The 23,114-nt window shown below is 34.7% G+C and overlaps 1 protein-coding gene across 1 annotated transcript; it reads right to left on the bottom strand.

Moving 5' to 3' along the window:
- Nucleotides 1–4,344: 4,344 nt before the first annotated feature.
- On the bottom strand, nucleotides 4,345–5,581 carry LOC100456994 (olfactory receptor 4K15). Its single transcript, XM_002834756.5, has one exon. The coding sequence runs from the start codon at nucleotides 5,459–5,461 to the stop codon at nucleotides 4,415–4,417; it is 1,047 nt and encodes a 348-aa protein (XP_002834802.3). The 5' UTR covers nucleotides 5,462–5,581; the 3' UTR covers nucleotides 4,345–4,414.
- Between the last annotated feature and the right edge of the window lie 17,533 nt (nucleotides 5,582–23,114).

The following is a 23,114-nucleotide window of genomic DNA, read 5'->3' as shown; positions in this document are numbered from 1 at the left end:
CCTCTCTCTGGTTAATGAAATGCCAGGGTGAAAGGGATAGCCTACTGGACAAGAGCACAAGTGCCACTCCAGTTACTTGGCAGAGAGTCCAGTAAAGGTCCACCACAATACCACCATACATCTGCTCGGGGATGAACAAGGGCTGACTGATTGGTAAGCTCTTGGAAAGTATTAAGCTCTATGCATCCTTTCAGGTCTCCAAGAAATGCTAAGTTTCCTCCCTGTCATGAGAGACAAGAAGTGAAATTAATGTGGGGAGACGGAAGCTGGATGGTCTTTCGGGGGCTGACTTGCAGAGTGTTGAATTTTGGGATATAGCAGAGAGAGAACTTGACATGACTTGTTACCCCAGGCTGTGTAATCCTGGAAAAGAGCTACCATGCAGCCCATGCCTGGTCGACTGGAGCACCACCCTAGTGGAAAGGGGTCAATCTAGGCCTCTGGCCTTCCATGCACTCAAGCATAACTGTTGCTTTTGTTTAACCTGCAGATGGAATATTTGATCCATTCAAACCAGGCATTTGCATCTTGATATCCTGTCGTTATTACTAAAGTTTGTTTTAAATCATTTACTTCTACATCATCTACTTTGGTCCTACCATTAGATGGAGGAGGAACAACCGTTTCATTGTGAGAGGTTTTGGAAGAAGGCTTAGGGGAAGGTGTAGGTGGTGGGGGATCAATGAAACATATTTCAAAGTATCTGAAAGGGTCTGTTCCTGAAACCTCATCCCCCATACCATAAAAACCGGCTTAAAGAAGGGAACTGGCTTAGAGAAGGGGAAGAGCTTTGAGGGTTTGGGATAATAACCTGTATTGGATTGCACTGGTTTAGCTGACAGCTAGGTGAAGCCATTCCTTTAGTAAAATGAATGTATGGCTTTAGGAAATTACAACTACTGGTTGAGGCAGCCCATTCTTGCTCTTTAGTGGTCCACAGAACATTGGACCAACTTCAGCATAAAAGCTCTGCCTATGGGAGGCAAGACCCCAGCTGACGCCGGGGTTCTCATTGAAATCTTCCCAGACTAAATGATCCTAATTCAATAATGTCCAGTCTGAGAAGAGCCAGGAAGGACAGAGGTACTTTTCTGAAGTGGAGAGCTGTCTTTGACTTAAAAAGTCTCCACAGGATGTAACAAGGCAAGCATCAAATGTAACAGTTTGAGGTGAAATTGACTTAGTTACATTAATAACTAGGTGGTCAGCAATAGAGTGAGGAAAGAAGGAGTAATAGAATAGATGAAAGGAAGTTAAATTTTTTTTAGCTTTAGTTTGGTAGGGTTTTCCCCTGGGACTATGGCCCATGACTCTGGAGGGGGTGGCGCTTTCTTGACTCTGGTGTAATGGGTCCATCCTTTTTTTGGTATTTGGACTGTGATTTCAGTAGTTAGGAGCATTAGGTAAGGTCCTTCCCAGGCCGGTTCCAGCTTTTCCTTCTCTCCAACATTTGATGGGGACGTGGTCCCCAGGCCGATGTTGGTGGACTGGAAACTCTAGAGGTGGCATCTGTGCTAAAAGACCTTTAGTTCTGAGGGAAGATAAAATGGAAGATAAACCAAGTATATAATTTCTGAGAAACTGATCTTTTGTTTCAAATGTAGGAAGATCAGTAGTAGAATGTAGATAAGGTGATCCATAAAGCATCTCTTAAGGGGATAGGCCTATGTCTTTTTGGGGAGCAGTTCAGACTCTTAACAGGGTAATAGGTCTTTCTACTTTCCCTAATGAAGGTGGGTGCCAGGGAGTATGATCATCCCATGTTACATCCAGTACCTGGGATAATTTCTTAATGACATGTGCTGTGAAATGAGTCCCATTGCATGAATTAATGTCTTCTGTTAATCTAAACCTGGATATAATATTTTCAATTAAAGCCTTGACTACATTATTAGCAGTTGTACTTGAAAAGGGAATAGCTTCTATCCAATGAGTAAGGTGATCTACTATTACTAATAAATATTTTAGACAACCAATTGGAGGCATCTGTGTGTAATCATTCTGGATACTTTGGAATGGCCTTAAGCCTGGACTCCTTCCCCCAAGGGGTAATCTTTTACTAAGCAACTGTCTGTAACCCATTTGGCCAGGGTATAAATTCCTATGCACCCATAAACTCTGAGGACTGCCTCACACATGGCTTGGGGCCCACAATGGGTCCCTTGATGCAGTTGGAACAAGAGCTCCCTTATAAGGGGCTTGGATAACATTTCTCTCTGGTCTAGCAATATCCATTTTCCTTCTGAATTCTCTTTAGCACCTATTTTTATTAGTTTTTAGACCAAAGAAAGCCAAACACCATTTTATATTTGACAATGCTTCCTGTATGATTTTATACAAGATAAGCTAAATTTCATCTTTATATTAGCGTGCCATTAATGTTAAACTCAATTTTAATAAAACCTTGTAGGCATATTTATCCAATTTTAATGCCTGACCATAAGGTAAGATTTTTATAGACTCTTTTTAAGCCTTTATAATTTTTGTTAAAGAACAGGTTAGTGCTTTAAGAAAAACCCATTGTGCTTTTATTTTAATGTCCAGTTTGCAGAAAAACTGTACCAGTCACCCTGCGCTCTTGTTATTTGAGTAACTTTGCAAGGAACTTGGGTACCCTCTTTAGTGAAAAACATAATATTCAGAGACTTTTTTGCATACTAGGAATAGGAAAAAGTGTGTGAGAGGATAACCAGAGAATCATATTTTCTGGACAAGGCACACTGTACTCCAACTATAATACACAGTAAATGTATTACTATAAGCAGTAATACATTTAAAAAGTGTGCCATCTGGGTCAAAGAAACCAAAAAAACAAAACACCACAAAACCTGCATAGGAAATCCATTCTTCTATTTTCTAGCTTTATAATATTGCACCATATTCTTAATGCTTCTTTACTTTATTTTTATCATATGTAAAATGAAAGGAATAAATATATCCTAGAGATATTTTAAAGCTTAAAAAGATGTAAAACTATTACTACATTTCTTGTTGTTCAATGTTAACTCAGTTGTAATTAGTACTAATACCACAATATATCATTTGTTTTGTGCATAAAATTAGAATATGCAAAAATATTATAAAATTGTGGAAGTGTTGTATTATTGTAAAAAGTTTTACTACGTTTTTATACTTACTTTTTTTACTTATACTTTTTTGTATTTAATATTTTTCTTATACTTAAATGTTAATGCACATTTGTTTTATTTTCATTTTGTTATTCTTAAATAACTTGGAACCCTTTGGCTCAGAAACATGTTTTCCCCTTCACTAACAGGAATTATTGAATCCCTTTAGGAGACTCTAAAGACTGAGTCTGGAAAACAATCGGTTAACATTATACCAGACTGTGACTAGAACCCAGTAAAAAAATATAGAAATAGCCTTGAATGCTATAAAAGAGGAAAGGCCTAAAATAGCCTGTAGTGGCAAATCCCCAAAAATCTTGGTCTTGTAAGTGATCAAGCAGAGGTAAATTTATGATGAACTCTAAGGTCTTGAAATAGGGTTCTGTCATTTTCGGAGCCTACTTGGGCAATTTAAAAATGAAATGTCAACTGAATTAAAACATCCACATAGAAAAATTACATCTACCAAATACTAATATAAAAATACTCTGAGAAGATAAGATCATAAAAATCTAGGGGGAAAATATTTTATACTAAGATTCAGACTCCTACTATCATGAAGATAAGTGGTAGAGAATTATAACTCATCTCTGGTTCCCCAGATTATTTTATCGGTATTAAACAGAAGTTAACATAGGCCAATACAAAACACACCAGTAAATAAATTTGTTCAGGTGGTTGTTTTTCATGAACAACATATATTAAGCAGCCACTGTGATGAAGGGTTTGTGAAAGTGTTGAATGTAAGTGCCTTCTGCTGGTTAGTCATGCCCTTTTACATTTTACTGTATCTTTCACACTATTCATAGATGTGTCTTCATGTGCTGTCAGATATATAGTGCAGTATAAAATGCATTCGTATCTAGATCTATCACATGCTGTATATCACATATCATATACTTATAAATAGATCTCTTATCTCTGTGGCTTGGAGATAGGCACCTGTCATTACTCCAAAGTTGGTGTGAGTAGTACTGTTTTCAAAGGGAGAGATAACAGTATATTAACCATTTATAAGGCAATGTCATTTTCTCAATGTCATCAAAGTCTATATGTTAAGAAATTTTAAAATAAAGAATACAAAGTAGGATATTAAAAAATATACAATGGAGAAAGAATATTTAAAATCACTAAAGTTTATTTCATGAGTTTTTATTATCATTACAGTTTGCTTCAAATCAATCAACTGACCTTTCCCACAGGCCAAGTTGATTTGCTTTAAGATTACAGTGAATCCACTTGTAAGCATATGGAGACAGGGCTAAAGTGGTAACAGTCTCATAAGTTTACTTTGTTTCTAGGAAAAGAACATTTCTTATGACTACAGAAACCTGACCAGACTTCAGATACCGACTCTTCAGTTTTGACATAGCTGCCTTCACTTCTTTGTTTCTTAGCGTGTAGATTACAGGGTTTAAAATAGGTGTGAAGATGGTGTAGAATACAGCAAGGACTTTGTCAACTGAGTAACTGCTGAAGGGCCACACATAGATGAAAATGCACGGTCCAAAGAACAGTGTGACCACAGTGATGTGAGCAGTCAGTGTGGAGCGGGCCTTCGCCATGCTTGCAGAAGAGCGATTCCTAACTGTAACAAGTATTACAGTGTAGGAGACAACCAAGAGGAGAAAGGAACTCAGGGAAAGAAAGCCACTATCTGCAACTATTAGTAGGCTGACAACGTAAGTGTCTATGCAGGCTAACTTGGTCACTAGAGGAAGGTCACAGAAAAAACTATCTACCTTATTAGGACCACAAAATGGCAGATTAACCGTGAATGCCAACTGGCTGGTGGTATGGATGAAGCCCACAAACCAGGAAATGAGGACGAGCACAACACATACACGGCGGCTCATGATTGTCATGTAGTGGAGAGGTTTGCATATAGCAACATAACGGTCATAGGCCATGGAAACTAGGAGCACCATTTCACTGCCAGTGAAGAGATGAACAAAGAAAATCTGGGCCAGGCAGGCATCAGAAGAGATAGTCTTGTGCTCAACCAGAAAGTCTGCAATCATTTTAGGGGTAGCAAAAGAGGCAACACATACGTCTATAAATGACAGGTTTGCAAGCAGAAAGTACATGGGTGTGTGAAGGCGGGAATCTGAGGTCACAGTGAGGATGATGAGAAAGTTGCCCAACAGAATTGCTAGATAAAGTAGTGAAAATATAAGAAACAAGAAAGGTTGGAGCTCCCTTGAACTAGACAGTCCCAGCAACACAAATTCTGTCACCCGAGAATGGTTTGTCTCATTCATTGATTTTGGGAGGGACTTAATTTCAGCTACCTGAATAGAAGAGAAACAGAGATCGGTTAATGAAGTGAGCATAGGTTTGATTTTCCAATTACACTTAAAATTTTCAGAATTCCAATTCCTATTCCTATGTATGTGTCTGGGTTTTCATGAGTTATTACAAATTATACAGCTAGTACAGCTAAGTATGGAAGATTGGGTTAAAGGGGAGTGTTGTCAAGGAGATGTTCAACCAACTGGGATATCTAAATACATTAATTTAAGAAATAAAATCGACAATTTAAAAAAGAATTTGAGCATCTGAAGTTTTTGTGACACTACAGAAATCCAGTCTAAAAATCTACACAGACAAAATCTAAACCAATTTTTCTAAAGTAAATGATATAAAATTTTTTTGAACATCTGCCACAGAGGAAGATAATTTCACAAACTTGATGACTGAAAAAATTAGACACAGAAGAGTATACACTGTATCGGCCTATTTAAATGAAGTTCAAAAATGGCAAACTGAGGTGTAGAAAAACCTCGTAGCAGTTGTCCTTAAGGGACAGGAAGTGGTCGTGGGAGGAGTTTCTGAAGTGCTGGTAATATTCTTTCTTGATGTGGTTGATAGTTACATGGGAGTGTTTACTTCATGAAAACTTACTGAAATATGAACTTTTGCTTTTTTCACTTTTTATACATAAGTTGCATAATTATGAAAACTAAAACAAGAAAGAGAGAGACAGCATTAGATTTGTGTAAGAGAGCTCACAGGAGAAATCTTTGCCTTAAGTGATTATATCTTATTTCTTCTCTACAGTTAAAAATTATATAAAGTGAAGTACAGAACCCTGGCAAAATTGAAAGGCCCCAATATTATTGGAACTCTTTTATGATTCAGCTCTTCATGGAGTTCTACTTTATCATGAAATTGAGTGCACTGGTTCCTTTCAATTAATCCCTGAAGCTATGAAGCTTCTTTAAACTTAGCCATTGGTGTTACTAACAGTAGACATTTTATTGAGCTATGATTGATATTTCATTTGATGTGATGTGGCTTAAAAACTTATAAGTTATATTGCTTACTATAAATACTAATATAACTAATAAGTTATATTACTTATTACTAAGGAATTCAGACCAGAAAGAAAATGATTTTTCTTTTCTACTCAGTTATTCTATATTCTATGTTATCAGAACTTTCTTCCTTTTGTTACTTTTATTTGTAGAAGCTATTTAGAACTTAGAAAAGTTTTATGGTAAATAAGAAAAAATAAAATGTGAATTTTAAAGGAACATTACGTTATCTGATTTTGAAGAATCTTTCTCTGCATCTTAATCAGGTCTTGGGAGAGGATGTCTTTTATTTTACTCATTTCTAACCACTTGCAATTTTTTATATTAATGTCTTCTTAGATCATAGCTGCAAATTGCTTAGTCTCTCTTTGGGTTAGACTGGAGGGTTTATTTATAAGAACAGAACATGTGATAAATAATTTTAACTCTCAGAAACCAAATTTAGAGTCACCTCTGTATTTCAAATCTCCAATTCTCCCAAAAAAATGCAAATTTTCTCCCTTATTTCCAGATGATGTGTTCCAAGAACCCCAGTGGATGCTTGAAACCACTGATAGTACTGATTCCTATATAAGCTATATTGTTCCTATACATGCATACCTAAGATAAAGTTTAATTTGTAAATTAGGTGCAGTGAGAGATGAACAGTAATAACTAACAATAAAATAAAAAACTATAACAATATGCTGAAATAGCATTTATGTGAATGTGTTTCTTTTTTTTCTCTCTTTCGCTCTCAAAATAGGTTATTATTTTTGGACCACAGTTGACCTAAGGTAACTGAAACTGCTGAAAACAAAACCATGGATAAGGGAGGACTCTTGTATTATCACAGATTATATCAAAACTATGGCTCTAGGCTTTTTGGAAGAGTTTAACAAGTGGAGCTTGAAGGTAAAGCAGGCTACCGAAAAAAATTATACAAATCTCTCTTCTCACTTCCCAGAAGTCCTGACCCTTCAATCCTGTGACATAAATACTGCATTGAATCCCTAAGGCATGAATAGAAGTAAAATCTAACAAAATCAGTGAATAGGAGTTCATAGGTACTCTATCAGAAAGAGAAAAGCCGTAAGCACAAGGAATGAGTGTCCTAGGGAGACCCTCTGGTGCTACAGCAGAGAGGGGCATCAGGAGGCATTTCTGAGCACAGAAACTTCCTGGTGTCTTTAGGCTAAGACACATAATCCAACTGTGTGAAAGACAGTCATAAGAATCATCCTCCTGATAGCTTTTCTGACTGTTCTGCAGAGCTCTATTGTTCCATTTTCATTGGCTTCTTCAGGTGCTCAGAAAAAGAAAAGACCCTGTTTTTCATGGAGAAAAACATTGGGCAAATTTATTCAATCAAGAACTATCTTAGTATGTAAGATGAAAGTGGTGGAACACATGAACTCTGAACCTGTTTCTTACCTAAATCCATTCTTGTTTAGTTCACTTGCTTTGTATAAATTTAAATGCCTGCTTTTCCCCAGGCACTGTGCTATGCACTGATGATAAAGCAGGTAGGTTTATAACTTGTCTCCCTAGAACTTATTTGCTAGTATTAATAACCCTTTGTTTATTTAGACAAGCTGACGAATTCACTTCCCTTTACCCCTAGTACATTCCCTATTAGATAAAATGGACTGTCTTTTTGTTCCCAATAAGATCACTGTACTGTAGTGAAAACAAAGCTATTATTTTAAAATGTTCCGTGTTGTATCATTGGGTAACTGTGTGATGCTGAGCAGTTCCTTTAGCCATTCCGGGACTATTATCATCAAATATTAAATCTTGAGACTATTAACCTCAAAGAGACACTAAAAATATTTCTTAAAAGATTATGTAAATGAAAATTCTTTAACCAACTGTGGTGACTAACTATATGTTTGCATTCTTAGTAATGTATTATTTTAGTTCAGAAGAAGTAAATATTTTTTCATAATTTTACATTATGTGGTCTGACTCACACAAGAATGAGTTTCCAATAAGTCGATGTGTTTATGTAAAGACCTTTTTTAAAAAAAATTCTTGAAAATTTGAAGATGGATTAATGCATGTATACAGGGCAATGGTTGGCAAACCTCAGTTCCCTTCTATTTTAAATTCTGTCAAATGAATCTTGCCTCAATATTTCTATCACAGATACTATGACTGATAGATGATGTGAAATAAATAGGTATCATTTATAGGGGCCACCAAACTCTACCAGTTCGAATAGGTATCTTTCACAAACTTGCCAATATTGCTGTTCCCCTGACCCTCCCACTCAAAATGCAGATCAGAGAAATAGCAGTCTCTCTATTATAGACTATATTGGAGACAAATGCTGGTACATGGTCTTCAGAAGGATGCTGACAAAACACTTTCACTTACCTAAGATGAAATGGAAAGTGTGGAGCTATCCTGTAATCTATAGTCATTAATGCTTGGGAAAAATTTCGTTGTTACTTCCACATCTCCTAAGAAAACAGAACAATCCCTCAGGAGATAAGCCATAAGGAATTTGCTTCTAAATAAGACAGAAGTGGATTCAGGGTGTCTGTAGCTGAGTAGTCTTCAAGGAGGTGAGACAGGTCTGGATGCTGTATCTTAATCTAAGTCTTAGGCAACTAGAGGAGCATTTGGAGCAGTCAGGAATCTGAAAGGAGAAAAAGAGTAGACTGAAAAGAAGAAATGCTGAAAACGAAATCTTCTGCTTCACAATTTTGCAAAGGATTCAGCCTCACTGGATCTATAAAACTGGAGAATGTTTTAGGAAGTACCATCAATAATAGTGATTTTTATATGATTTGGGATCTGTAAAGACTCTGAAGTAGTAGGAATATCGCACCATTTTATCAAAAATTTCATCAGGGAAGATTTAGGGTTTTCTTCCTTTCATCTGACTTTCCCTTGCTTCAAAGTGTAGGTGACTTTTTACTTGCTTCTCACAGATGTTATATATATATATACAAATCTCATATGTTATATATTATATATATATAATGATTATATGTATAATCGTTATATAACTAAATCAAACATCTTGTTTGATTTATATAATGATTTATATAATGGTTTATGTAAATGATTTATATAATGATATATATAATCATTATATAACTAAATCAAACATCTTGTGCAGTAGTGATATAATGAATTTACCATAATAGTAGTAATATTTTAAAATATATTTTAAGGAATTATACATGGGATATGCTTCTGTTCACAAATAGAATATATATCCAGCAAGAAATGTTGAATTTCATTAGTGGTTTATATTACTACTTTCTAGTCATAGACGAACAAGGACCATTCTAAACTATAAGCTTTAAAAACCTGAAGTTCAAATCAATGGATGCTGGCCAAAGACATTATGGACTATCAAAAATGTATTAGCCATATTGATTACAATGTACACTACTTGTGTTTGTGCGTGATAGGTGCGCTAAAAATCTTATACTTCCCTACTATATAATTTATCAACGTAACCAAAACCTCTTGTATCCTAAAAGTTATTGAGATAAAAGAACATGTTAATTTTTAAAAATTAAATACATGTATTAGCCTAGGATATAGAAAATATATTTTCCAATTCTATCTTTCACTAAATAACTCTATAATTGTAAGCAAATTACATACCCTCCCAGGTGCTCTGTGTTTCCTGAAAAAAGAGTAGAATTCCCTCTCCCAAACACAGTCTCCGGTTTTTGAAAAACGTGATCCAAAATGAGTAAGTCAATTCAAAGATAAGAATAATTATAAAATATTATATTGAAATTAAGGTATATCCAATCAAAAGGGTAAAACGCCTGGTTTTAGTAAAGTAATGCAGCAGTCACTCTTCAGAGTTAGGTATTGGGACAACAGTAAATAGGTAAAATGGGCAGAGAATATTCAAAGATTAATTTAAAACAATACGGAGGATAATTGACTGTCTCTGTTCTCTGTTCTCTGTTCTGACTCAATCTCTGTCCTTGGCCTTAAAATATCAGCACCTACCCAGGAAAACAATATTCACCAGAAGCCATTGGATGAGGGACAAAGATAGAGAACCCATGTCTTTCCAGACTTCAGTCTTCACCCTGTACACTCTGAAGTATCAGTTAACTCAGCACACTGATATAAGAAAAGCCACCACGATTCTTACAAGCTAATTAGGAATTTGACGTCACTGGACTGTAGTGACCAAGAGACCCAGAGGAGAGTTGTGATAGCAGAAATCACCTTAATCAGGGATAATTATGTGAGACAATTTGTTTGTCCACAATAATTATAGTGCATCGCCTTGAGGATTTCACAAATGGAAGAAGCAGCAGGCCTAATGGAAATGCTTTGTTCTGTAAGAGATGTAACACTTGTTTTTAAAAGCAATGAGTAATTTTGTTAGCTAATTCTTTGTGCTTCTGAAGAGCTTTAGAAAAGCACTATTGGGAGTGTCAAAAATTGATAGGGAGTCATCATATGACTGTGCATATTACATGGCAAACACCTTGGCATTTTGACAGCTTCACAAGAGCCATATGCTTGGTTTCTAAGAAGGGCAAGGATTCTAGAGTAAAAAAGTGAAAGCTGCTTTATTAATACAGTGGCAATGCTGTATCCTACAGAGTAGATTCTAGTAAAGAGACTCCAAATAATTTTGCAAACATTTATACTTCTGAGTTCAAATAAAGAATCTGAGCATTAATGGGACTCTAGATTCATAACACAAAACTCAAGACTCTAGTACCATACAGTCTAGATGTGTCATGATAAAAACTTCCCGGTGCACCCCCTTTACAGATAACCACTTCCCCTCCTCAAAAACCATTCTTCTGTTTTCCATGCCTACAGCTTTGCCTTTTCCAGAACATGAGACAAATGAAATTGTACAATGTGTAGCCTTTTCAACTGTCTTCTTTCATTTAGCAATATACATTCAAGATTCATTCTTCTTGTTGCATGGATTAATAGCTCATTCTTTTTTTTTTTTTTTTTTTCCTTTTATTATTATTATTATTATTATTATCATTATTATACTTTAGGTTTTATGGTACCTGTGCGCAATGTGCAGGTAAGTTACATATGTATACATGTGCCATGCTGGTGCGCTGCACCCACCAACTTGTCATCTAGCATTAGGTATATCTCCCAATGCTATCCCTCCCCCCTCCCCCCACCCCACAACAGTCCCCGAAGTGTGATGTTCCCCTTCCTGTGTCCATGTGTTCTCATTGTTCCATTCCCACCTATGAGTGAGAATATGCGGTGTTTGGTTTTTTGTTCTTGCGATAGTTTACTGAGAATGACGATTTCCAGTTTCATCCATGTTCCTACAAAGGACGTGAACTCATCATTTTTTATGGCTGCATAGTATTCCATGGTGTATATGTGCCACATTTTCTTAATCCAGTCTATCGTTGTTGGACATTTGGGTTGCTTCCAAGTCTTTGCTATTGTGAATAATGTGGCAATAAACATATGTGTGCATGTGTCTTTATAGCAGCATGATTTATAGTCCTTTGGGTATATACCCAGTAATGGGATGGCTGGGTCGAATGGAATTTCTAGTTCTAGATCCCTGAGGAATCGCCACACTGACTTCCACAAGGGTTGAACTAGTTTACAGTCCCACCAACAGTGTAAAAGTGTTCCTATTTCTCCACATCCTCTCCAGCACCTGTTGTTTCCTGACTTTTTAATGATTGCCATTCTAACTGGTGTGAGATGGTATCTCATTGTGGTTTTGATTTGCATTTCTCTGATGGCCAGTGATGGTGAGCATTTTTTCATGTGTTTTTTGGCTGCATAAATGTCTTCTTTTGAGAAGTGTCTGTTCATGTCCTTCGCCCACTTTTTGATGGGGTTGTTTGTTTTTTTCTTGTAAATTTGTTGGAGTTCATTGTAGATTCTGGATATTAGCCCTTTGTCAGATGAGTAGGTTGCAAAAATGTTCTCCCATTTTGTAGGTTGCCTGTTCACTCTGATGGTAGTTTCCTTTGCTGTGCAGAAGCTCTTTAGTTTAATTAGATCCCATTTGTCAATTTTAGCTTTTGTTGCCATTGCTTTTGGTGTTTTAGACATGAAGTCCTTGCCCATGCCTATGTCCTGAATGGTAATGCCTAGGTTTTCTTCTAGGGTTTTTATGGTTTTAGGTCTAACATTTAAGTCTTTAATCCATCTTGAATTGGTTTTTGTATAAGGTGTAAGGAAGGGATCCAGTTTCAGCTTTCTACATATGGCTAGCCAGTTTTCCCAGCACCATTTATTAAATAGGGAATCCTTTCCCCATTTCTTGTTTTTGTCAGGTTTGTCAAAGATCAGATACTTGTAGATATGTGGCATTATTTCTGACGGCTCTGTTCTGTTCCATTGATCTATATCTCTGTTTTGGTACCAGTACCATGCTGTTTTGGTTACTGTAGCCTTGTAGTATAGTTTGAAGTCAGGTAGTGTGATGCCTCCAGCTTTGTTCTTTTGGCTTAGGATTGACTTGGCGATGCGGGCTCTTTTTTGGTTCCATATGAACTTTAAAGTAGTTTTTTCGAATTCTGTGAAGAAAGTCATTGGTAGCTTGATGGGGATGGCATTGAATCTGTAAATTACCTTGGGAAGGATGGCCATTTTCATGATATTGATTCTTCCTACCCATGAGCATGGAATGTTCTTCCATTTGTTTGTATCCTCTTTTATTTCCTTGAGCAGTGGTTTGTAGTTCTCCTTGAAGAGGTCCTTCACATCCCTTGTAAGTTGGATTCCTAGGTATTTTATTCTCTTTGAAGCAATTGTGAATGGGAGTTCACTCATGATTTGGCTCTCTGTTTGTCTGTTATTGATGTATAAGAATGCTTGTGATTTTTGCACATTGATTTTGTATCCTGAGACTTTGCTGAAGTTGCTTATCAGCTTAAGGAGATTTTGGGCTGAGACAATGGGGTTTTCTAGATATACTATCATGTCATCTGCAAACAAGGACAATTTGACTTCCTCTTTTCCTAATTGAATACCCTTTATTTCCTTCTCCTGCCTAATTGCCCTGGCCAGAACTTCCAACACTATGTTGAATAGAAGTGGCGAGAGAGGGCATCCCTGTCTTGTGCCAGTTTTCAAAGGGAATGCTTCCAGTTTTTGCCCATTCAGTACGATATTGGCTGTGGGTTTGTCATAAATAGCTCTTATTATTTTGAGATACGTCCCATCAATTCCTAATTTATTGAGAGTTTTTAGCATGAAGGGTTGTTGAATTTTGTCAAAGGCCTTTTCTGCATCTATTGAGATAATCATGTGGTTTTTGTCTTTGGTTCTGTTTATATGCTGGATTACATTTATTGATTTGTGTATATTGAACCAGCCTTGCATCCCAGGGATGAAGCCCACTTGATCATGGTGGATAAGCTTTTTGATGTGCTGCTGGATTCTGTTTGCCAGTATCTTATTGAGGATTTTTGCATGAATGTTCATCAAGGATATTGGTCTAAAATTCTCTTTTTTTGTTGTGTCTCTGCCAGGCTTTGGTATCAGGATGATGCTGGCCTCATAAAATGAGTTAGGGAGGATTCCCTCTTTTTCTATTGATTGGAATAGTTTCAGAAGGAATGGTACCAGCTCCTCCTTGTACCTCTGGTAGAATTCGGCTGTGAACCCATCTGGTCCTGGACTTTTTTTGGTTGGTAAGCTATTGATTATTGCCACAATTTCTTTTTTATATGTAATAGTATCCCATTGTATTTCTACCACAGTTTGTGTATCCATTTGTATATTGAAGGACTTCTTGGTTGCTTTTTCTCTGTTTTTGGTGATTATGAATAAAACGGCTATAAACATTTTTTGTAGGTTTTTTATGTTTATGTTATTTTTCAAGTCAGGTGGAAGATATGATTTCATAAGAAGAAATATTTGATTCTATCTGTTTTAAACTTGGAAATTAGGTGCAAACAGATTAGGATTGGTATGCCTTCATGATTGATTAAGCCCTTTATCATATGACATGCTTCTCTTTACTTTTGATTATATTTTTTCTTCTGAAATCTAGAGTCAGATATTGATATGACTGCTTTAGCTCCTTTATAATTACTATTTGCATTGTATTGTATATCTTTGTTCATCTTTTTATGTTTAAGTAGTCTGTGTCTTTATATTTAAAGTGGATTCAAGGTAGGCAGCAAATAGTTGGCTCTTGCTTGTATTGTTCATTCTAGCAATGTCTGCCTTTTAGTAGACTTCTTATAGTATTTACACATAATGTAAATGATATGTTGGGTTTATGTCTACTACCTTGCTACTTTTTTTTTTAGTTTGGGACTTCCTTTACTTTCTATTTTTGTAGTAGAATTATATCAACCATGATATGTCTTACTTTTGTTTGACTTACAAAGTCTTCATTTCACTTTCATTTTGAAGGTTATTTTTCATACTTAAATTATTGTGTTGACTCTGTTGTTTTCATTCTGTTTTTTAACAATTCTAATCCTGTTTTATAATAATAAGTATTCAGTTATTCAAATCCTGGTTTTTCAGCATATGGTTGTTCTTTTATCCATGGCTACTGTAAGATATTTTCTGTATGACAAGTTTCCCATATAATTGTGGTATGTCTTCTTGTGATTTTCTTTTGGTTTATCTCGCTTGAGGTTGGTAGAACTTCTTGACTTTTTTTTATTATAACTTTCAATCAAATTCAGAACATTTTGGTCCCCATTTTTAAATATATTTTTTCTATACATTCCTTTTATCCTTTCCTCTGGAACTCCAACTACATATGTGTTAGGCCAGTTGGCATTCTCTTGCATATTGCTGTGACTCTGTTCAATTTTTCCTTTCCTATTTTTGTCTCTGTACATTGGTTTAGAGATTTTCTATTGCTGTGTCTTCTAGTTTACTGATAATTTCCTTCGTGGTGTCTAACATTTTTCACCTCACGAAATCTTGATGTTGTTAATGTATTCCATTCCTCTCTTCATTGTGTTTATATTTTTTATTTATATACTTGAACATATTTATGACAGCTCTCTTAAAGTTATTTTATTCTAATTTCCACATCTTGGTAATTTCTGAGCTTATTTGAATCAATTTCCAATTCTACTCATGATGATGTATATTTTTATGCTTTATTACATTTATTAATGGTGGACACTAAAAATATTTCTGAGTGCTGGATTCTTTCTTTTTTTATTCAAAAGTAGTAGTCTGTTCAGTCACAAAGTTACTTGTGGGCTAGGCTAATTATGTCATTTTATTTTTAAATATTTTAGTATGGGTTTAGAGTAGGCTTCTCTAAGCTACTTTAGCCTTAGTATTAAGGAATTATCTGATATTTAAGGAATTGCCCAGGATCAACTAAGGTCTTGGGTATTTATATTTTATTTTATTTTATTTTATTTATTTATTGAAATGGAGTTTTCACTCTTGTTGCCCCAGCTGGAGTGCAATGGCGCAATCTCGGCTCATCGCAACCTCCGCCTCCCAGTTTCGATCCATTCTCCTGCCTCAGCCTCCCAAGTAGTTGGGATTACCGGCATCCGCCACCAAGCCTGGCTAATTTTGTATTTTTAGTAGAGATGGGGGTTTCTTTATGTTGGTCAGGCTAGTCTGGAACTCCCAATCTCAGATGATCCACCTGCCTTGGCCTCCCAAAGTGCTGATTATAGGCATGAGCCACCGCACCTGGCCAGTCTTGGGTATTTTTAAAAGACTGTCTTCTCTGGCTGATCAGACATCATATGTCTCCTGAGTAAACTCACACAGTTCACCTTCAGCTCTATAAAATTTTTCCTAGATTTTAGAAGCTTTAGCCTCTGTATACTCATCTTACTACTCAATAACAACTCAAGTGGGCCCCATAGAAATTTCCAGAGAGTTTTTTTCTATGTAATTTTTCTGTTTTTTTTTTTTTGTTGTTGTTGTTGTTGTTGTCCTGGATGTAGATTTTGGCCATTGCCAACTCTCTGAGCTCCATTTTCTGTATTCTAACTCATCGAGTCAATTGTGCTTGTTGTCCTGGATGTAGATTTTGGCCACCGCCAACTCTCTGAGCTCCATTTTCTGTATTCTAACTCATCAAGTCAATTGTGCTTGTTGTCCTGGATGTAGATTTTGGCCACTGCCAATTCTCTGAGCTCCATTTTCTGTATTCTAACTCATCAAGTCAATTGTGCTTGTTGTCCTGAATGTAGATTTTGGCTGTCACCAACTCTCTGAGCTCCATTTTCTGTATTCTAACTCATCAAGTCAATTGTGCTTGTTGTTCTGGATGTAGATTTTGGCCATCACCAACTCTCTGAGCTCTAGTTTGTGTATTCTAACTCACCAAGTCAGTTGTGCTCTGCTTTGAATTATATTTGCTGCCCTGAGATGTACAGAGTACCTCTACACAGGAAACTAGGTTGATCATAATATTAATCTTACGTTTTATTCTCTCAGGGATCTTAGTCTTGTGTTGCATGTAGACTAATGCTTAAACACAATGTAGTGATATATTTTATCCAGTTTTCTTGTTGATTATGAAGAGAAATTAAATCCAGTAGTACCTCATGGCTGGAAGTGGAAGTTCATACTTTTTTTTTTAAATAAAAAAATCATGAATACTGTTTACTTCTCTTTTAAAATGATTTATAATTCATTTACCATGAAATTTATCCTTTTAAAGTGTACAATTCAGTAAATTTTATCATGTTAACAAGGTTATGTAGCTATCACTACTGTCTGACTCTAAAACATTTTCCACAACCCCAAAAGAAACCCTGTAACCATTAGTATTTACTTCCCGTTCTCCCTAAATGCAGCCCTTGGATACCATTAAACTATTTTCTGACTCTTTGGAATTGTCTATTCTGGACATTTCTAATAAGTGATATGACATAATAATAATGTGTCTGGCTTCCTTAACTTGGCATATTGTTTTTAAGTTTCATCCATGTTATGGCATGTATCAATACTGTATTCCCTCTTATAGCTATGTAATATTACATTGTAAGGATATAGAAATTTTGTTTATTCATTCATCAGTTGATGGGAATTTGAGTTGTTTCCAGTTTTGATTGTTGATAGTACTGCTGCTATGAATACTTGTGTACAAGTTTCTGGATAAACATCTTATTTCTCTGAAATGAAATAAAAACCTATGAACTCTGACTAGAATTGGAATTTCTGGGGCATGTGTTTCACTTTTTGGGGAACTACCAAACAGATTTCCAGAGTGGCTACACCAATTTACATTGTTACAAGCAATAGATGAGGAATTTAATTTCTTGACAATTTTGACAGCATTTGTTATCTTCCATTTTTTAAATTACTTACAGCTATCCTAATGGTTGTGAATTGGTATATCGTTGTAGTTTAAATTTCCATTTTATTAATGACTTATGGTGTTGAGCAATATTATGTGGTTAAAGTTATGCGCATGTCTTGTTTGGAGAAAAGTCTGTTCAAATACATTGCCCGTTTTTAGGTGGGTTATTTGTCTTTAGTTGTTATTTTTGAGAGTTCTTTATATATTCTGGATACAAGACCCATGTCAGACATAAGTTCACAATTTTTTTTTCATTTGGTGAGTTTTCTTTGAACTTTCTAGATTGTGTCATTTAAACCTCAACAGTTTTTAATTTTGACAAAATTAAATATCTATTTTTCTTTGGTTACTTGTGTTTTAGGTGTCAAATGAGAGAAATTATTGCCTAATCCAAAGTCACAAAGATTTACATATGTTTTGGTATGCTGTGTTTTCATTTTCTTCTTAAAGCATTTTATAATTTCCCTTGTAATTCTTTCTTTGGTCCTATGGATATTAGGAACATGTTGTTGAACTTCCACTATTTGTTTATTTTTCAAGTTTTATTGTGTTATTGATCTCTAATTTCATTCTATTGTAATCAGAAAACATAGTTTGCATGATTTTAATCCTTTTAAATTTAGTTAGACTTGGTTTAGGGCCTAATATATGGTCTATCCTAGAGAATGTTCTATGTGCACTTGAGGAAACTATGTATTCTACTGTTGTTTGGTGGAGTGTTTTGTAAATACATTAAGTCTAGGTGACTTACAGAGTTTTTCAAGTCTTTTATTTCCTTGCTGATCTTCCATCTTAGTGCTCTACTTAAAAGTATTAAAATTTTTGTCTATTATTGTCAAACTGTCTATTTCTCCCTTGAATTGTGTAAGTTTTTTCTTTATGTATTTTAGGACTCTGTTGCCATTTAATGAAATAAAAAAACACATACACATATGTGTACAAAATTGTTTAATCTTCTTGATAGGTTTATGCTTGTATCATTACACAATGTCCTTCTCTCTCTATTAAACTATCACAAGGACACAAAACCAAACACCACATGTTCTCACTCATAGGTGGGAATTGAACAATGAGAACACTTGGACACAGGGTGGGGAACATCACACACCGGGGACTGTTCTGAGGTGGGAGAAGGGGTGAGGGATAGCATTAGGGGATATACCTAATGTTAAATGATGAGTTAATGGGTACAGCACACCAACATGGCACATGTATACATATGTAACTAACCTGCACGTTGTGCACATGTACCCTAAAACTTAAAGTATAATAAAAAAATATATAAAAAGATGTTTTGTTACAAAGTCCATTTTATCTGATGTTGATATATCCACTCCAACTCTCTTTTGCTTATGGCTGTTGGCATACTATATATTTTTTTCATGAATCTTCTGTCAACCTATTTGTATGTTTGAATCAAAAGTGAGTTTTTTATAGGCATCATATAGCTAAGTCATGTTTTCAATCCATTCTGCTTATATCTGCCTTTTAATTGAAGTATTTAATCTATTTACATTTAGTCATTAGTAATAAGGTAGGGCATCTGCTACCCTGTTATTTGTTTCTATATGTCTCGTATCTTTTATGTTTCTCTATTTCTTATTATAGTCTTCTTTCATGTTAAACATATGTTTGCTAGTATATCGTTTTAATTATCTTGTATTAGTGGTTTCCCTGGGGCTTACAATTATCACCTTAACTTATAACAATCAAGTTTGGATTAGTATCTATTTAATTTCAATAATATTTTTAAAATTTTGCTTCTATATAGCTCTGTTTTTCCCCTTTCTCCGGGCTGTTATTGTCATACAAATTACATCTTTATACATGTTGTGCTGAACAACAAGTGGATTTGTAGGTGTTTCTTTGTGAAGTTATCTTCTAAATCAGGTAAAAGAAAAAAGTATTACAAATAAAATATATATTTGTGTATTTTACCCTTACATACGCCTTTACCTTTATTAGTCCTCTTTATTTCTTCATATGTATTCAAGTTACTGTCCAGGACTTTTACTTCAACCTAACGGGCTCTTTTTAGTATTTACTGTTAAGAACCAAACTACTTTTCTTTAATAAATGTTCCCTGGGTTACTATAAGCCTTTCTTTAATCTCCAGGACATGGAAACAGTGGCTCTGTAAATTTTTGTCAATTTTTCATTTCTTTATGGAAGAGGGATTTTAGTTTAGCTCCTTACTTTATCATTTTTGGTGGCATAACACTCTATTTTGTAGGGTGTTTTTTCTTTTACCATTTTTACTGGATATATATTCAGTAGAAAATAAATCATTCTACCAAAAACACACATGGACTTGTATGCTCATCCCTGCACTATTCACAATAGCAAAGACATGGAATCAACCCAGGTGTCCATCAGTGGTATAATAGATTGGATTTTTAAAAATCATAAACATACACCATGGAATACTATGCAGCTATAAAAAAGAATAAAATCATGTTTTTTGCAGCAACATGGATAGAGCTGAAGGCCATAATCCTAAGCAAATTAACTCAGGAACAGAAAACCAAGTACTGCATGTTCTTATAACTAGGAGTTAAACATTGAGCTCATATAAATATAAATACGATAACAATAGACACTGTGGACTACTAGAGGGTGAAAAGGGAGCTTGGTTTAAAAACCACCTATCAGGTACTATGCTCACTACCTGTGAGATCCATACTCAGTATGTGAGGTTTGGAGTACGGATCTCATCATATGTGTGAGCATCACACAAGATTCCCCTGTAACAAATCTACGCATGTATCCCCTGTATCTAAAATAAAAGTTGAAAAGAAAAAAAATTTCCAGGGATTTTGATGATCGGATAAATCTGATAAGCACTCAACTAGTTGGCCTCTAAAGTCCTTTTGATTTAGATGTGCTGTGAACCTCACCTCCTTCTACTTTATGTTTACATTTTTGGCTTTTTTGTTAAAATTATTTTTGCCTTCTGCGTTGATATTTCAAATAAGTGGAGTAGATAACAGTGTCATTCCTAGATATCATTGTGTGCTTATGGCTGATATTAAACTTTTCAGCCATATATAATTTTTATATTCTTCACTTATGAAAGTTTTCTTTACAACAATAATAATTATTTTTAAGCCGTTTTTGCACCTATTGAAGTAACTGTATATATGTATGTATGTACATTATATATAGTTTTTCTTTTATTCTGTTAATACAGTGAATTGTATTAAATTATAATCAATGTTCATTCATTCAGTTCATCATCAACATTGCATTGCTTATAATCTCAAATGGATACTATTTTATTATTCTGTTTTCCTGAATTTGTATTGCTCTGTTTTTAAAGGAATTTTGTATTTTTCTTTTTGAGTGAGATTGGCCTACAATTTTTCCTTCTTATATGACCCTTTTCAAATTTTGAAGTTAGAATTATTCTAGCTCATTACGTGAGTGGAGCAACTGCTCTCAGAAAGAGGAAACAATGTCAGTCTGTTTCAGATGACACTTTATTAATTTTTTAATTTTAATTTTCAATTTTTGTGGGTAGATAGTAGGTGTTCAGATGACACTCTTGCACTGAGAAAATCAACAGTTTCTTTTCTCCTTATGACTTGCTTTACCCATTTCTTCATGAGGTTGTGTTTTCTACAGTTCATCATGTCCTATATATATATATATATGCATTTAATTTTACGTTACAGAATTAGGGAAGAAATTATTTAAGATAGACTCCTAGAAATACAATTATCAGCTCATGAATATGGACATAATTTGATAAATACAGCAAATTACTTTCTAAAAGTTGTTCAGTAATTTTTGACCAAATAGAGCTTCCATGTTTTCAAATTTTCCATCTTATTTAGTAATATCCTTTTGTTTTACTCTTTATTAATCTAATAGGGGTCCATTTTTATTATCTATTAGATCAATTTTTTTGCTACTTTTGTTTTCTATCTGTATATCTTTAAAAAATATTCTACTCATAATATTTGACTCATAAAACTTTATAAGTAACAAAATAAGTCTGAGAGAGAGGGTTAAATTCTAAAAACACATATAATGAGTAAGAGAACATATGCGAATGTTCTCTTGGCATGAGTCTTGGCTATGTGTCTTGATTTTAACCTGTTAAGAGATATTAACATACCTAAAGAAAGACTATATTCAGCACCAATTATGTGGATAAATAACAGACGGAGTAATTAAGATAATGGATAACAGTGACTATCTCAACATTGTTAAGGTACATATTTTTCTAACAAGCTTTCAGAGTCTGGTAACCTCACACATGCCAATCAAATAACCAAAATTTTCAACTTAACACAGATTTATCAAACCACTCCCAAGTAATCTGACTTCTGTTCTAATCATGATGCTGTGGTTAATTAATTTCACGATCATATTTTTTAATGTAATTTGACAAATTTCTTCTTCAAATTTCTTGCAGTTAACAATTTGGAGTTCCTAGGTCTATGAGTCTGGGGTCAAAACTTAAACTGTCACAATTCATTAAGTTAATGTCACTTATCTGATTTTCTGGTGGTTTGCCAGGTAAATGTCTTCTCCTGGCCATGTAATTCTGCAACCCTTATAAAGATTAAGTCCTTTTTCATTTTACATTTCTGTGATTCTCTGCTTCTTTAATATGCAATTACTTCTACAAGGCCAAAGGTCTGTCTTCATCTCTTTTATGTGTGCACATATTCTGATATAAGTTAAGTTTTAAAAATTGCTCAAATGCATCGATTTGCTTTGGACAAAGCTGCGCATTAACGCACTGGGATTATTAGGTTGGTGCAAACATAATTGCGGTTTTCGCAACTACTTTTAGTTGTGAAAACTGAAATTACTTTTGCACTAACCTAAAAATTCAGTGTGTGTTTTATTATATATTCTACTTGCCTTTATTATCTGTTAATAAACGTTTTATTGCTATCCTGATAAGCTTAAAAGCTTTTATGGAACAAGGGCCTATGACTTTTGCCTCTTTACTTACATAGCTGGCATTGCCCATTATAATTCTATTGATAGAGACCTTTAATCAATATCAGTTTAGTAAAGTAGCACCCAAAGAAGTAATTCCACACATGGAAAACTAAATGCAAAAACAAGATCAGATTGTTACAGAGTGCAATAACCCACGTAAGCTAAGACTTAGAGATGGACAATCTAGTTTTTCACTGGCTTCCAACCTCATCACTCCAAATGCCACATTTGTAAAAAAACAAGTGTAGAAATCACCTGAATATCAATTGCTCTGGGTAGCATATCCTTTTTATGGCACTTGTTGCATGTGCTTGCATATTAAACTTTTGATACATTAACAACTATGGTAAAAGATAGGACAATATTTGCCTTAGGGACTCACAATCTATTTTAAGTAATAAAAATAAAACACATAATCATATCTTTAGTTCAAAAATTACGAGTTTGAATTGAAAGCTGTCATAAACAGAATAAACT

This window comes from Pongo abelii, chromosome 15 (assembly GCF_028885655.2).
Source record: "Pongo abelii isolate AG06213 chromosome 15, NHGRI_mPonAbe1-v2.0_pri, whole genome shotgun sequence".
Classification (NCBI taxonomy): Eukaryota; Metazoa; Chordata; class Mammalia; order Primates; family Hominidae; genus Pongo; species Pongo abelii.
This window is presented reverse-complemented; position numbering and strand designations above follow the sequence as displayed.

What these genes read in the sequence shown, in the direction of transcription:
- LOC100456994 (XM_002834756.5), bottom strand. Translation starts at nt 5,461, where the DNA reads ATGCTCACTTCATTAACCGATCTCTGTTTCTCTTCTATTCAGGTAGCT.